The sequence below is a fragment of the Notothenia rossii genome (assembly GCF_949606895.1).
Source record: "Notothenia rossii genome assembly, chromosome: 8".
Lineage (NCBI taxonomy): Eukaryota > Metazoa > Chordata > Actinopteri > Perciformes > Nototheniidae > Notothenia > Notothenia rossii.
Window position 1 is genome coordinate 59,593,652 of NC_136906.1, and position 15,311 is coordinate 59,608,962.

The window sequence follows — 15,311 nt, forward strand, 5'->3', positions numbered from 1 at the left end:
TACCCAGCCTTCCACCTTGGTCAGCCATTCCCTCATGTCTACAAATTGTGTTTTTATAGAAATGGATGCCGATGGGCTGGCTGGTTTTTGAAAATGGCAAAACAAGCCTAGAGAAAATACCATGTAATTTAGATGATTATGATTCCAGTAAAATTATTAATCAATGTATATTTCACTTTAAAACTCCCTATAGTAGTATAAGCATTTGATGAAATGTACTTTTCCCCCCACTCCATGCCCTGTAGCTCCATGTCCTGCAGCCTGCTGTAGGTTCAATGTAAACTAAACCTTGTACCTTATCAAGAACCTCAGTGGCCCAGCGCACCCCCTCCACACAGCTGTGAGCAATAAGCCTCCCACCCCCATCTCCCTCACCTTCTGAATGCGTGCGTAAAAGGCAAGTTTACCGAAACCGGTTGGCTGGGCTGTGCGCACACAAACACATCCACTCGAACCGGCGGATGAACTTCATCTGGATAATGGATTAATGCATCAGACAGATAGCAAAAAACAACGCACAGCAACTCCAGATGTCAATGTATTGGAAGAAAACACCCACCCACCCACGATGGAGTGACTCACAGTTTTAAGTAGTTGAATAAGCGAGCGCCGGTGCGGACGGATAGATTCTGCGTGGGGTATTTAACTTCTTTCTGGTACTTAAAACTCGACCAACTGTGGGTTTTATGGGGAAGGGAATCGTTGGGCTCGAGCCGCCATACGGACTGACTGCTGTCCGTACAGTTGCTGCACGAGGCGCTGGTGCCAGATATGGATAGCGAGCGGGATACCTCCGGACGCTGGTGCGCATCTTCATAAAGTGCGACACTTCCACACAAAACTTCATTTGTCCCGAGTCAAGGTTGCTGACAAACGGAGGCTGAGCAAGAAGAACTTCATTTTTCCCTGCTTTTTAGGGAGGATAGTTTAAGAAAAAGTAGGCTACTTTAGCAAATCTACACGGGAAGCTTTGAAGATGCTTCCAGGGGTCGCGAGGAGACTTCACACGCTGCTCGTGATTTGGTCGATACTTCTCGTGAGTTTGGGGACCGGGTTTCCTACCAGACACAAGAATGTTGCCCACAAAGTGAGTTTCTTTCACATATTCTTTACGTGTTGGCTTTTGTTAAGTTTAGAAAAGTTGCAGGGAAATAAAAAATAAAAAAGCTGCGAAGTATTAAGATCACACCTGCAGCAAAAACAATTGTGACGTCTGATTAGCTAGCATGTGTATGTTTGCTAACTGTTGTTAAGTGTCCATACTCATGGCCTGCTTTGTTGCTACACGTAGTAACCAGAGGTAGTAACTGTATTAATGTCAACTTATAGTCTTACTTTAATATGATCATTGACAGTATCATTTAAATGACTAAACTAAAAACGTGTAGCTTTTATAAGTAAATTGAATGAAAATTGACAAAATTAACGAGGTCATTAGCAGTCTAATGGTTTGACAATTAAACCAGGTGCATTTTGGAAAATTTGAAACATGATATTAGCAAGTCATTTCGGTTATTTCCAACATATGTTCTACATTTAACTAGTAAAGGTAGAATTTCATAGAAAATATTTGAACAAATAGATTGTACAGTTCCCATCAGATGAAGCAATCAATTAGCTAAGCTGAAATGACAAAGTATCTTCATCAGCGCATTCTGCTCTCTTTTGTTTCACTTCTCTCTCCATGTATAGTAAGGTTTGCCATCACTGGGCATACACCCTGCTATAATAAATCCAAACTCTCTCCGCACACACACACACACACACACACACACACACACACACACACACACACACACACACACACACACACACACACACACACACACACACACACACACACACACACACACACACACACACACACACACACACACACACACACACACACACACACACACACACAAGCTGTGCAGTGTGTGGTGTGTCTCTGGGAATGTTTGTGTTACACACGGACATATTTGGATATCAAAGCCTGTTTGTGTCAGGGTTCAGTTTTTGCCTTTGAACTCTCCTTCTTGTGTGGCCTCCCATGGATGCCCTATTGGGACTCTCTCTCTCTCTCTCTCTCTCTCTCTCTCATCATCTGTCTGATTGATGTCAAAGCAAAAGGAGACAGAGAGGAAAAGTGGGAGGGAAGAAGAGAAGAGAACGATTAGTGAGGAGACGAAAAAAATCTCACTGTGACTTGTGCGATTGTTCATTTCGTCTGGCTGCAGTTGGTGGTTGTGCCTTTCGCCTGTGACCTTCTGGACGCATAAGTGGTGGATGGAGAGGAGAGATTAGCAGAGGAAGGAGGAGGGGAGGCTCAGTAAAGTGGGTGCCCGGTAACGAGATGCTTATGTAACCAGAATAAGGCGAGCCCACGGCATCTCTATCACTGGAGCTTGGGTCAAGTGTCATCCATCTGATTGTTTACATTGGCCCTTTCTTGTGTTAATGTGGAATTTCCTGTTTTTGGTTTTACCCCCATCTCTCAGCGAAGAACAAGAGGAAAGGGGGGGTTTGTGTTGAATTGGCCTCTTTGCTAAATATTGGGACCTGTTTCCCTTTTACCCCCATTTCCCATCGCGACCTTTGCAATCCCACCCTGATTCCACCAGGCATGCATTTGTTGTCCATTTGTGAAAGATGGTGATCAAAGAGTGTCCATAGTTTATTGTTTCTGTGTAATGGTTTGGAAACAGCCAAGTGCAGAGGCCTTTGATATCTGCGGGTGCATAAATCCGGGCTGCCACATGCCCCCCACCCCACCGGATCCTGTCCCTGCCCCTCACCTCAGCCCCTGCTGCCCCCATAGGCGTCACTTTGTTTTGAAAAGTGTTGCAGACACTTTTTACAGATGAAAAAACAACTAGTGTATTGCTTGCAGGGGTGCCCACTGCCCAATATACTCAGGCTTTCTCTTTGTAAGCAACACCTAAAGACACCGCAAGACCTGGTTTCGCTCTTCAATATAACAAACCTGACTCAACAGACAGAAAATGGAACATTTGGACAGGAAGTAACTGTCTCAAGAACTTGGTAAAGTTTCTGAACGACTTATGCTCATTTTTGGGTTGTTTTAGAATTGGTAGGCGAAGGGGGAAGTCTTTTTAGCATACTCTTTTACTAGAAAAAACTAGGAGTGGTAGCAATGTTTGCTTTTCTATTCTCTATTCAAAGTTTAGTAATATTAAAATGTGTCACATGTCCAAATTGCCCCACTTGGAGCCCCAAAAAACAGCCACCAAGTGTGAACAGACAAACTGTTCTCTAGATTCTACATGCTCGCAAATAAACCTCAAAGTTGTGCACGCAACTTTTCAGAAAACTTTTAACAAATTAAAAAGTGTTTGGGACATGTCACAAAGCGTAAATGACGACCCATCCAGTCTCAGAACTCCTCTCCCTACCCTGAATGTCTGTCACCAAGAGCAGCATTATTCGACAGTTGCCTCAATATGCATCTTTTAAATCTAGTAAGAGGAGGACACAATGCTTTGCTTGATTTGAAGTTCCTATGAGAAGCAGTCTCCAGATCAGGCCGAGGTCCCCCACTGCATCCAGATAGCCTCCCAGTTAAACACACTGCATGCCATTAGCCAGCGGGCCTTTGATCAGAAGCACCCTGCTACAGAGTGGAGAGCAGGATCAGAGAAAAAACGTGGGGGAGGTAGAGAGGAGGAGGAGAGTGATATACAGGGCGAAAGAATACAGGATCCAGATGTGTAACAGGACGAGATGAGGAGGGTGTGAAAGTATTTGGCCTCTCTCGTGACTGTGGACCCTCTGTGTCTGTCTACGCGTGTGTGTGGAGGTGTTAGAGCATGTGTGTGAATTTGAAATATTTTCACTGTTGGTCATATGCACAAGTAAATGAGTGAAATGGACATAATATCGGAGGATTTCCACAATAAAATCGTATATAACAGACACCAGACAAGGTGTTATGTAAGAGAAGCAGACGCATGGGGCCCACATTGCTTGCTATGCTATGATAGAGAAAAATGTAGCTCTTTCATAAGTTACATATTTATTTCCCTCCATAGATTGAATATTACACATTAGTTGGAGGCATTGAAATCTGGTGCATCTTATACAAATAAATACAAACATTTAAACATACAATTCACAAAGATTTGGGTTTTGAAATTAGGAGAAAGAAATGTTATTTCTATTTTTATGTTAGTTAGCTTACTTTCAGCTGTACTTGTATAATATCCAGTAAACAGTCACCATTAAGATAAACACCAAGAGTTAAAAATGTGAAATATATTAAATATATCTGATATTGTCCCAAATTGTTTTAAAATCTACATAAATAATTATATTAAATTGTATTGCTACTCACATTAATCAAGGGTTTAACTTTGCTTTAGAAAGCTCGAGCTATTTTGTTTTCAGCATTGCTCTTTTATTAATATTTTGAGTTTTCTTGGCAATAACATTTGGTAAATTGTCAACTTACAGTATTTTTAGTGGATACATAGAAAAAAGCTTGATATGCCAATAAGGTTATCTTCTTTTCACCACCAGTTTACAGATATCTGGGGAGGGGACCAACTTCTCTTCATCCATCATTTATCATGCTTGACAGGCTTTTCCTCTAAACAGGCTCTATGTGTTCACATGCTTGAATTTGACCGACCACATAACTTCTTTATGGGACAATCAGAGGCAGCCAGTGAAAAGTACGCCCTGTTCCAGGGGCCAGAAGTATATATCATCAACCATTTGGTCATTCATTTGACATTTCTTCTCCTCTTTAGCCCTCCAACGGCAACTGGTTTGTTCTGAGCAGACCGCAAAATGGCTCAGGTTAAATCTCAAGGTCCGGTTCAACCATTTGTTTGAGCCAATTTAGCATATTCAGGATGATATAGAAGTGAGTGAATGGCAGACCAGGGGGTTCATTAGAGGGGTTCGGATTTTGGTTTGGACCAGGCATGAAATAGATATGTATTCCATTGGACATGAAACAGACACATGCCCACTGGAGACCAACCAAAAACTCAATTTTGAGTGACCATATTCCAGATACAGTACATATATCTACAATTTCCCACCATTATAATGTCACCTGTAATCTCCATCCATCTCAGGAGATCGACATTTCCTCCCGCTGGGCTCACTAACTGTAAAACCTGGAAGGTCATATAAAGTGGCGTCCGTAGTGGCGGCAGCGCAGCAGGTTCAGACACGCTCGCGCCGACCCAGGGGTCCCACGCCTCCCAGGCCCTCTCATTAAAGCTAAAAGAGGATCTCTCTGGCACAGGCCCCTCTTTGTCCACGGCCCGGATGCCATGACTGTTGTGGGAAAAAAAAGAAATGAACGAAAGCCGGTTGGTTGGTCACTTGGCTGATTAGTCGGATGCCTCGGGGGCTTTTTGGAATTGCTGACCAAGCTACAAAGTGGTAGATGGTTTCAAGTTTTCCTCTTGGTAACAGGGCACTAATTGTTCTTATATTCATCAGTGAGTCGCTATAAATTATGGATCCTTTTTTGTCAGTAGCCCCGAAATAGCTACTGGCTTTTAAATGTGTTACAGTTGTCTCCATTTCCCTTTTTATGTTTTGGGTGTTGTTTACTAAAGTCAAAGTAGTCATGTAACGTCTTAAATAATGTCACTATTTAGTTGTTCTGATCCATATAACATCTTTATCTTTCATTTCCAGGCTCATGGCCACCAGATTCACAGTGCTGGAGTCCAATATGTCCCTGAGACTTTGGAGCAGCAGAACCAGGTCCAGAGTATCCTCCCTGAGCCCCATGGCCCCCAGAGGAGGTGGACCCACCCCCACCACCGCTCTGTTGGTGTTCTCCCACAGCCGGAGCCTGAGGAGGAGACCAAACCCTTCATTCTGGATCTCAAGAACTTCCCAGACCTGGCAAATGCTGAAATAAACTCGCAGAACCCAAACATACAGGTGAGTCCGCAGGGGGGGTCACACTAAATTGGAGATATGCCGTTTGGGAATTCCTTACATTGCCTTCGTTATTACATTTAGGGATACATTTCAACCATTCATGCAAGGGGAACATTTTGACTTTCATTGTGCTCAACAAAATCAACAGTGTAATCTTTGCAACCTGCGTTTATTTTAATACAAAACAGGCTCTGTGATAATAAGTGTGAGCCATTAAGTCATCATCATCTCATTCTAAATTGACCCAAAAAGTCGTTCTGTTTAACTTCCATCTCAGGGCAGTTATTCTCTCCGACTCTGGTCAGTGTAATCAGGATGTGGTTAGAGGGACATAATGATGCCGGCCTTATGTCTACATCAAGTACAGAAACCAATGAAATGTCTGATGAGTTTTCATGTAGCCTATAGACCAGATGTACCATATTCTGACGGAAAGATATATTCAACAAAGCATTTCCAATCCTTTCCTAAGTGCGAAAGGAATGTCACAAAAGTTACAGAAAGGTTTTCCCCTGTAGTCTCTGCATTGCCTGGTCTTCACATCAGCTGAAGTTGGCCATTGGAAGTACTGTAGCATCTAGGATGAGTCATATTGAGGTAATGAGAGGTAGTTATCCAGAAGAAATGCTCACATTCTCTCCCTGAGAGGATGGTTTGATGGCTGAATGCTCATGCTCAAGTCTCGCTGGCTGATTTAGATCTGCGAAGCGAGTTCACTTGCTGAAAAATGTATCCGCTGATTTGAGTTAGTTGATTTCTTAAGAAGAGCTTGTAACTGAAGCAGTAAAGCTGCACTCAAGTAGATGTAGTAGTATGACACATTTAAGGAAAAGCAGAGTCAACAGAACAATACTGGATAGCTCACTTGTATGTCATTGTCTTACATGGTTAATACGTAGATTTGGGTTGTCAATCAACAACGCTACAATTTGTTGTCTTGGTTTGATAGTTTTAGAGAGAGTTGTTAACAAACAGGGCTTTCTAAAACAGTGACACAGATGAATGGTTTACTTTAACTTAACAGAGGGCCTCTGTTTTCCCATGTAGGTAACCATTGAGGTGGTGGACGACCCCCAGATGGAGGTAGAGATGGATCTGGCCAAGGAAAAAGAATGGCTCCCCTCCTCTTCCTCCTCACCGTCTTCCACGGTGGATTGGCTCGGAGGCAAGAAGCTTTTCTGGCCCCTTTTCTGGAGTTACACTGACGCCGACTCCGGCGAGGAAAGCAACAGCCGCTCAGGGGCGGACGAAAATGGTGAGGAAGAGGAGGAGGAGGGGGATTACTCTCTGGATTACGGAAGCGAGGAGCCCTTACCAAGCGGAGTGGGCGAAGACTGGGATACGCGTTGGAACGAAGGCTGGGATCCAATACAGAGCTACTACGGTAAGGTTTGCCAAGTGGTACACTTGCTGGCTGTTAGAACCAGCAGATGTGACTTCCTGTGTTTTTATTAAGTATAAGAAAAAAAGGGATAAGTGTGGAAATACAATTGCTGATGTCTTCATATCAGAAGAGAGACAGAGATAAAGGGAATGTCTGAAAGCAGAGACAAAGAGAGAGAACAACAGAGTGGTTAAGGAGGCTGCATGATAACTATCCTCACAGTCAGAGTACCAAATGATGCCAGCATGCGAGGCAGCATGAGCACTCGACCATCAGGATATTGCGGGTTCTGGGCACTTTGAAGTCGACACTGGTCATGCCGGTCGCAGAGGCCCGCCTTTTGAAGATGGGTCCGATGCGCTCGCTAATGGCAGCGTGAGGCCGCCACTGTTCCCTGGGACAAAACAGCCCTCTGCTTGTGGACAATTAGAGGGCAGATTTGGAACACAGAATGACAGGGGCCATTCGGCTGGCCCCTTTCATCTTTCCCCGGGACCCCATGGGCCCCCCCCAGACCCTGGCGGCACTCACAGCCCTCTGCGGCTCAGCCTTTTGAGCCAGTTCAAGAATTTCGGGGGGCTCGCAGGGCTGTGCATAACTTTAACAGCTATTTTCCCCTCTTAATTCCACCATTGTCCGGTGGGAAAACATGTTGTGCAGAGAGAATTTGTAGTATATAAAGTAAATAATAAGAGGGAAAGAGAAGGGTAAACATATTGATTGAAAGGGAGAGAAGGTGGAAAAGGTAGAGGAAGATATAAATACATATATATATATATATATATATATATATATATATATATATATATATATAAAAAGAATGAAATAAAGAATGATATGTGATTATCTGATCTGAGGCTTGGCAGTCTGTAGCCATCGTGTGTTGGCCCGACTGAAGATCAGAGCACAGTCATGGACTTACCACAGCCACATTTTTCATTCTTCAGAGATATTTCCCAAAAATACAAATCTGTGCATGATTGGTCTTTTTGTTTTTACAAAGTTGTTCTCAATATGTTGGCTAACTCTTTAACTTTTCTCCTTACCCATTTATACCAATATATAGATTTGATCCCTTTAAGTGTTGTGCATGTAGTAGAGCAATCAAAGGGCAACAATGCCTATTAAGTGGTCACATCTAAAGACTGAGCGAACATAAATCAAGGATGTCTGCCTTAGCTTCTTCTGTAATTAAGATTCTCCTGAGACCTCATTCCCGTATGGCCACATGGCGAGTTGGCAGCGCCCACAAAGTCAAATTGGGTGCTCGCTACACCCAAGCTGGTATTTCTGCACCCACCTCGCCTTTAATCAAGAATGACTTGTTTTCAGTGTTATTAACACCACAAGGAAACATGGTGCGGAGGCGGACAGCCACAGCACAGCTTCTTTCTCTCTAATTTTACTGAGGCCTTCTTAAAAAGAATATAGGTTTGCATGGGAAAGGTTAGACAAGGAGAAAACATTTCATTTATATGCACTGAGACTTTGAAAGCCTATTCTGAATTAGAAAAGAAAAAACATTTTCTCAAGTTCATAGTAGTGCAAATACAGTTTGTGACCCTGACTGTTTGGATTTTGTTTTCACAGAAAAGGAAACAGATGAGTGGACTCCCTGGTCTCCCTGTTCAGTGACATGTGGAAACGGTGAGAGGAAAAGGACCAAGTCCTGTGGCTACTCATGCACTCTGACAGAAGCCTCCAAGTGTGACCTGGAGCCTTGTCCCGGTGAGATTATATTTCCCTTTTAGACATAAATACTAGAAAGACAGGCCAGAATGTTTAGATTTTCATCCTGCTTTTTCTAATCTACACTCTCCGCTTTTTTAGGTGATGTCAACACTGTAGTAGAGCCATTCCCTTTCGCGATGGAGAATGGCACAGAGCCATTTGGAACAGGTATGTTTTTTGTAATGGACAGCTTCATTGGGCTAAAGGACAATTACACATTTTAACCTATTAACTGCAAGCTGGTTTTACTGTACACCATTTTACAAAGCATAATCAGCCTGATAAAAACTGTAGTTGTAGGTCTATGAAGGTTCACCCTTTGCTAATTAAAGGGCCATGCCATTTTATATAAGGGATTTTAGAACTTGATTTCTCAATTCTGTAAAAGATTATTATGGATGCCAGAATTTAATTTAAACTTGACTACAAATGGCTGCTGTTCATGTTACTAGTAGTGCTATCTTGAAGATCTGCAACACACAATTTCATGAAGTGTTGCTGTCTTCTTTCTTACAGATGTGGACAGCTGCGAGAAGTGGCTCAACTGTAAGAGTGACTTCCTCCAGAGGTACCTCCGCCAGGTGATGTCTGAGCTGCCCAGCTGCCCCTGCACTTACCCCTCTGAAGTGTCTTACACCGTGGTCAGCGTCTACGACGACAATCACGGCCGGCCATTCCGCTGGCACGATGCCAGTGGCCCCAAGGAGCGAATGGACATCTACAAGCCGTCAGCGCGTAGCTGCATCCGCTCAGCACTTTCAAGCGATTCATCCACTCTAGCAGCGCAGCACTGTTGCTACGGCGATCGTGGACGGCTGATAACACGAGGGAAAGGCGCAGGCACGCCTAACCTGATCAGCACCGAGTTCTCTCCCGAGCTGCACTTCAAGGTGGACGTGCTGCCCTGGATCCTGTGCAAGGGAGACTGGAGTCGCTTCCACGCGGTGCGGCCACCTAACAATGGGTTGAGCTGCCCAGAAAACCCCCACGAAGATGTGTTCATGAATGAACTGGAGGAAGCCAGGGAGTACTGAGGGACCACAGCCAAAACTACCATTCAGAGTCAGAGGGCCCAATCCTAATTTGAGAGGAGACAGCCTTTTAAAAATTATGAAATATTACACCTAAACCATGCGTCGACTCAGAGGAAATGTGATTTGGAGGTGTGTGGGGTTTAGGTGTGTGTGTGAAGTGTGCTTGTCTCAAGTTAGGATTTGGCACAGTTTCCTGATATCAGGCTCAATGGAACTAAATTACAAGAATGGAAAAAAAAAGCAGTGTTCTCCCATCGCTTGCCAACCTGTTCCACATCTGGGATACCATCCAGCGCTCTCTTTATATTCACTCTCCTGGGTGTGTGTAAGCATGATGTCCACCTACTGGCGTTGTTTGATAGTGTCCTGGAGCGCTTGTGAGTGACAATTCACAACATGTGGTAAACATCCTGATCATGCTTCTTTTAAGTCTTATGTTACGGAAATGTATAAATGTGGGTTGGCTATATTGATGAAACAAACACATGCATGGGAAGAGTCCAACAGAATATGAATATCCCGACTATGCTGCTACATTATATAATCCATCAGGTTTTTACAAAGGTATTACGGGGAACAAGACAGCAGGACATCAATAAACCCAATAATTCTCACAGTAATGTACAATGGACACAAAATTATGAGAATACTTTATCTCAAAAGTTTCGTCACACAGATTAATTGATTGATTGATTTATGCGATTTCTCACATTTTCACAGCCGGGAAGATAATATGATCCGGGTGCCAAAGAGTTAAAGAATCAGACTGTTGGTGCCTGCGTAGATCCAGCCTCCTAAGTCTCTACGGTGCAAATGTAGGAAGAAATTAAGTTCTACAGTGAGTACATGATGCTCATAGATCGCTACGATGTTCTCAGGGGGACTATCAAACCATGATTAACAGATCTGTTCATTTACCTCGACAGCGGAGCACTATTGGAACTACTACAAAGTGTATTAGGGTAAAGATTAGTTGCAGGGTATCAGATTTCTAATCCATGCTTTTTGTTCAGTTTCAAAAAGCAGTAAGGAACCTTAAAACTGAAAAAGCTGTTAAAGCATTATGTGTGATAGAAGGATGTCATTGCTGCTTAAGATGTGGGCTTAGGGTATTTGGGTTTATAGACAGAACTTGATTGGATAGAAAGGACATTCCTATGCACTTTGAGTAAATACCCTATAAGATATAGTGCAAATGATTGATTATAACAACAGTTTTAGCATTGTAGCTATAATAAAACTCAGCACCTTACTCAAATACTTAGTATAAATATCAAATAAACATAGAAATACCTTAGAGCGCCAGGAATCGCCCATTTTATCCAGTCTCATTCAATGGATGTTCGCTCCAAACCTTTTTTCAGGAATTCTGCTTCAATATGTGATATGCAAACACGCATTTACATTTTGGAATCACCAATTTTAAAGGAAGGCACTTTATTTAAAGTATATATACAAAATATATATCAAAATGTACTCGTGTTTGCCATTTGTTGTTGATAGTGTTATTGTGAAGGAAAACTCGCCAGAAATGCTGCATTGTTCTTTGAAAGTGCATATATCAAGTGTTCTGTTGAGGAAAGCATGATTTCTTTTTTGTGATTTCTGAATCTAGTATTACATATATGGTGTTGTACAGTATTTATTTGTCTGTTCTCTTTTTTTAAGTTTGCTGAAGCTTTTGAAATGTCTCTTTACTCAACATGGTGCACTAATCTGACTGAGAAATGAAGGCACCCATTATCAAAAGGGAAACCCACTTGCCTCATATCACTTCATACAGCAACATCAAGTGTTTCATTCTACTTTGTACTGCAGTGCTCTATGAATATGTTGTTGCAATTATGCTGAAGAAATATATAAAGACCTTGCATTCATCATCTTACTTTCTAACGTGTCGTTTCTTTTTCCACACTTAAGATACTGTGTAGCCGAGCCAACCATAGCATAGTACTGTCAAGCAAATTCCTAAAGACTCAACTGAGTACTTGTACTCTTTATTTACGGACATACCGAAACTTTCCGTAACTTCCCTCTCCAACAAAACAGGTACAGTGCAGCAAGCATTCCTTCAGAGTGCAAACATGTCACTGCCCTATTTCAGCAACAGGCTGAATATTAAGGATAGCCAATGGGGGATACTGTACCAAGACCACCATAGATGCCATAAACTTCTGTATAAGCAAATAGAGTTTATGTAAAAATAACACATTTATGGGCTAGATGCTTGTTTGCTCTCTTGCCAACAGTTATGTAAATATTGATACCATTCATGCCTGCACATATTAAGCTACAGGCAACAGACAGTGAGCATAGCTTAGCATAAAGACAGGACACATGGGGAAACTGCTACTTAAAGTTCCCATGAAAATTCCATTGTTGAGGTCTACTAGAATAGATTTACATTGTTCAATGTTCCAAACTCACATTGGTTTCTCATAAAGCATCTCTGTATAGTATTGTCTATTCACTCTCTGTCCTAAACAGCTTGTTGGAGCCCCTGCCCCCCCTCCCTATGAGCCCACTGTGCTCTGATTGGTCAGCTAGCCCACTCTGTTTTGATGAGTCCACCACATTACAGCAGGAACATCAGTGATGATGTGTTACAATGGCGTTTGTTAGCAACCAGAAAATGACACCAGTAATGACAAACAGATGAGAACTGAGGTTACCTACTGTAACCCCAGCTTCTATGAGTAAATGGCGCAGCCCTCTAAGGCTATCGCTATTGGGTAATCCCCCTGCGTCCCCGCGCAGCACTGAAACACTTGTAGTCCACGCCCACCCGCAAGGTGGGCCCCACCCTCGGGCCTCCTTCCGGTATAAATAGGAAGGTGGCCCGGCAATCTGCTCCCATACAACATAACTTTTCTTCAGCTATTCGTAGAGCCAGTGGGGCCCCGCACTTAGAGGGCTGCGCCATTTACTCATAGAAGCTGGGGCTACAGTAGGTAACCTCAGTTCTATTTCGTATATGGCTTCGCCCTCTAAGGCTATCGCTATTGGGTTAAGGGCGAAGCATGATGTAGTCTGCGCCCCACTGGTTCCGCCCGGCATTAGAAGCACAGACATACCTGCTCAATAACACCCCCCTGCCTGATGTGCCATGCGTAATGGCTCATCACCGTACCTGGAACATAGCAAAGCATGCCTATCTTCCCGACGGGGTGAAGGCTGGGAACAATACATACCGGCCGCTGTGAGAAAGTAGAGACGAAAGTCCCACCTCGTCCTGCGATCGTAGTGGGGGAACAACAGCTCTCTGCGTGTCAGACAGGTAGGAGAGCGCCCAGCTGGATCCCTGACGTCACTCACTCTGACCAGGCACTCCGTACAAAGTGTGTCAGAGGAAAAAGGAACATCCCTCCTATAAGAGGGGAAAAGGGCCGCTCTCCGCGTGCCGAGAGGCAGGAGAGAGGCGCACAGCTGGCTCCCTGACATCACTCACTCCGACAGGACACCCAGTACAGGGTGTGTCAGAGAGGAATGGGAGACATCCCTCAAATAAAATTGAATAAACGAACAGGGGGAAGACCAAGATGCAGCCGTGCAAATATCTTCCACTCCACATTCCTCCGTGCAAAGCCGTGGAGGAGGAAATTCCTCTGGTGGAGTGCGCATTGACGTTCTCCGGGAGCTCCACCCCAGAGGAGACATTCCTGTGACACAGCCTCACACAACCTGTGTGACAGCCGCTGTGCAGACAGAGGTTGCCCGATCGAGCGCTCTCTATAGTGCACAAACAGGCGCTGAGAATGGCGCAAGGCAGCCGTGCGTGCCACTAGCAAGACAGCGCGCGCACAGGACAGAGGAGATTTAGAAAAATAGCGGGGGTAAAAACCGCGCAAGACACTGTTTCTGGGATGACAGGAGTGTTTCTTGTATCCCATGGAACTGCTGGGGGGAGAGGCTTCTCTGTGAAGTGCCGTAATGGTCTTTCATGGTGACGAGCCACGCAATCGCCGCCGCTGCCCGTGAGGCAAAAGGGCTGCGAGGGAGTTTCCACACGCTGCCTTTCACTCCGTCTCTCCTCATGAGGCGCGTACACGCCCAGGGGATGAGAGGTGTGTGCATGCTGTCCACACGAGGCGTTATAACGGTGCTCGTGGTTATTATGACCGTGTGTAGGAGGCATATCTGGGACAGAGGAATGCCGCGAGTTCTGCAGTTTATAAACCAATAGGTTAAAACAGCAGGCTTCTGCAGCGAATGAACCACCTCTGGAGTGTCCCCCTGTTGGAAGAGACTCAGGGGGATCATCACGTGACCAGCTGACGCCAACGCCGAGCAGCTGCGTCACGGAGAGGGCTATGTGGGTTGTGACACGCCGGAGGAGAGCTGTCAGTTCTTCCCCTCGCTGCCGCGAGAGTCGCGCTCTCATGCTGGCTGAGTTTAACTCCACTCCCAGATAAACGATTGTCTGAGAGGGAAGAGGACAGCTCTTCTTCCAATTTATTTTGAAACCCAGGCTTTGACAGATGCGATACGAGATGTACCGTCTGTAAATCGACTTCCTCCCTGGGGCGAGCCAGCAAATAGCAGGTCGTCCAGAGGAAACACACTCTCATCCCTCCTCTGTGTAGTGGCTCCAGCCTTCTCTACACAAATGCGAGGAGCCAGGAAATATCCGAACGGCAGACGATTGTCTGGTCTGATATTCCCTGAATGGAAAACGCAGGAATTTCCTGTGTTTCGGGATGATGGGTACGTGGAAGTATGCATCCTTCAGGTGGAAGTGAACCAGTCGTCCTGGGGAAAACATTCCAGCACCTGTTTGATCGTCAGCATGTGGAATACTGACAGATCGAGGATGTCTCATTCCCCCAGTCTTTTTCGGGATTAGAAAAATAACGGGAGTGAAAACTCCTGATTTTCCTCCCTTTGAGGAACCCTGGAAATATCCTCTTTCAACAGGAGTTCCAGCAGCTCGGATTGGAGCGCAAGACATAGCTTCTGGGAGAACAGGAGTGTTTCCTGTATCCCATTGAACTGTGGGGGGGGGGGGGGGGGAGAGGCGAACTGCAGGACGTATCCTCTGCTGATCAGCCTGCTCATCCATCTGTCCATCAGACACACGCGCTGCCACTCTGAGAAACACTCTAAGAGCGGGCGCACATGCTCGAGATGTTCTGTGGTCGTCATGGCAACGAGCCACGCCAGGGAGTCTCCACACGTTGCGTTTCACTCCGGCTCTCATCATGAGGCGTGTACACGCTCAGGGGATGAATGGAGGTGTGTGCAGTGCTGTCCAC

The 15,311-nt window shown here is 44.6% G+C and overlaps 1 protein-coding gene across 1 annotated transcript; it reads left to right on the forward strand.

The window, feature by feature from the left end:
* Positions 1-420: 420 nt before the first annotated feature.
* On the forward strand, positions 421-11,937 carry ism2b (isthmin 2b). Its single transcript, XM_079645559.1, has 6 exons — positions 421-1,087; positions 5,659-5,910; positions 6,958-7,294; positions 8,885-9,022; positions 9,125-9,193; positions 9,542-11,937. Exons 1-6 carry the CDS (start codon positions 977-979, stop codon positions 10,057-10,059), a joined length of 1,425 nt encoding a protein of 474 aa, XP_079501685.1. The 5' UTR covers positions 421-976; the 3' UTR covers positions 10,060-11,937.
* The last annotated feature ends 3,374 nt before the right edge of the window (positions 11,938-15,311 follow it).

Bases quoted from the DNA above. Each gene is read 5' to 3' on its own strand.
- ism2b (XM_079645559.1), top strand. From the start codon at position 977: ATGCTTCCAGGGGTCGCGAGGAGACTTCACACGCTGCTCGTGATTTGG. The intron at 7,295-8,884 runs GTAAGGTTTGCC...TTGTTTTCACAG, and splicing joins TCCAATACAGAGCTACTACG to AAAAGGAAACAGATGAGTGG. The intron at 9,194-9,541 runs GTATGTTTTTTG...TCTTTCTTACAG, and splicing joins CACAGAGCCATTTGGAACAG to ATGTGGACAGCTGCGAGAAG.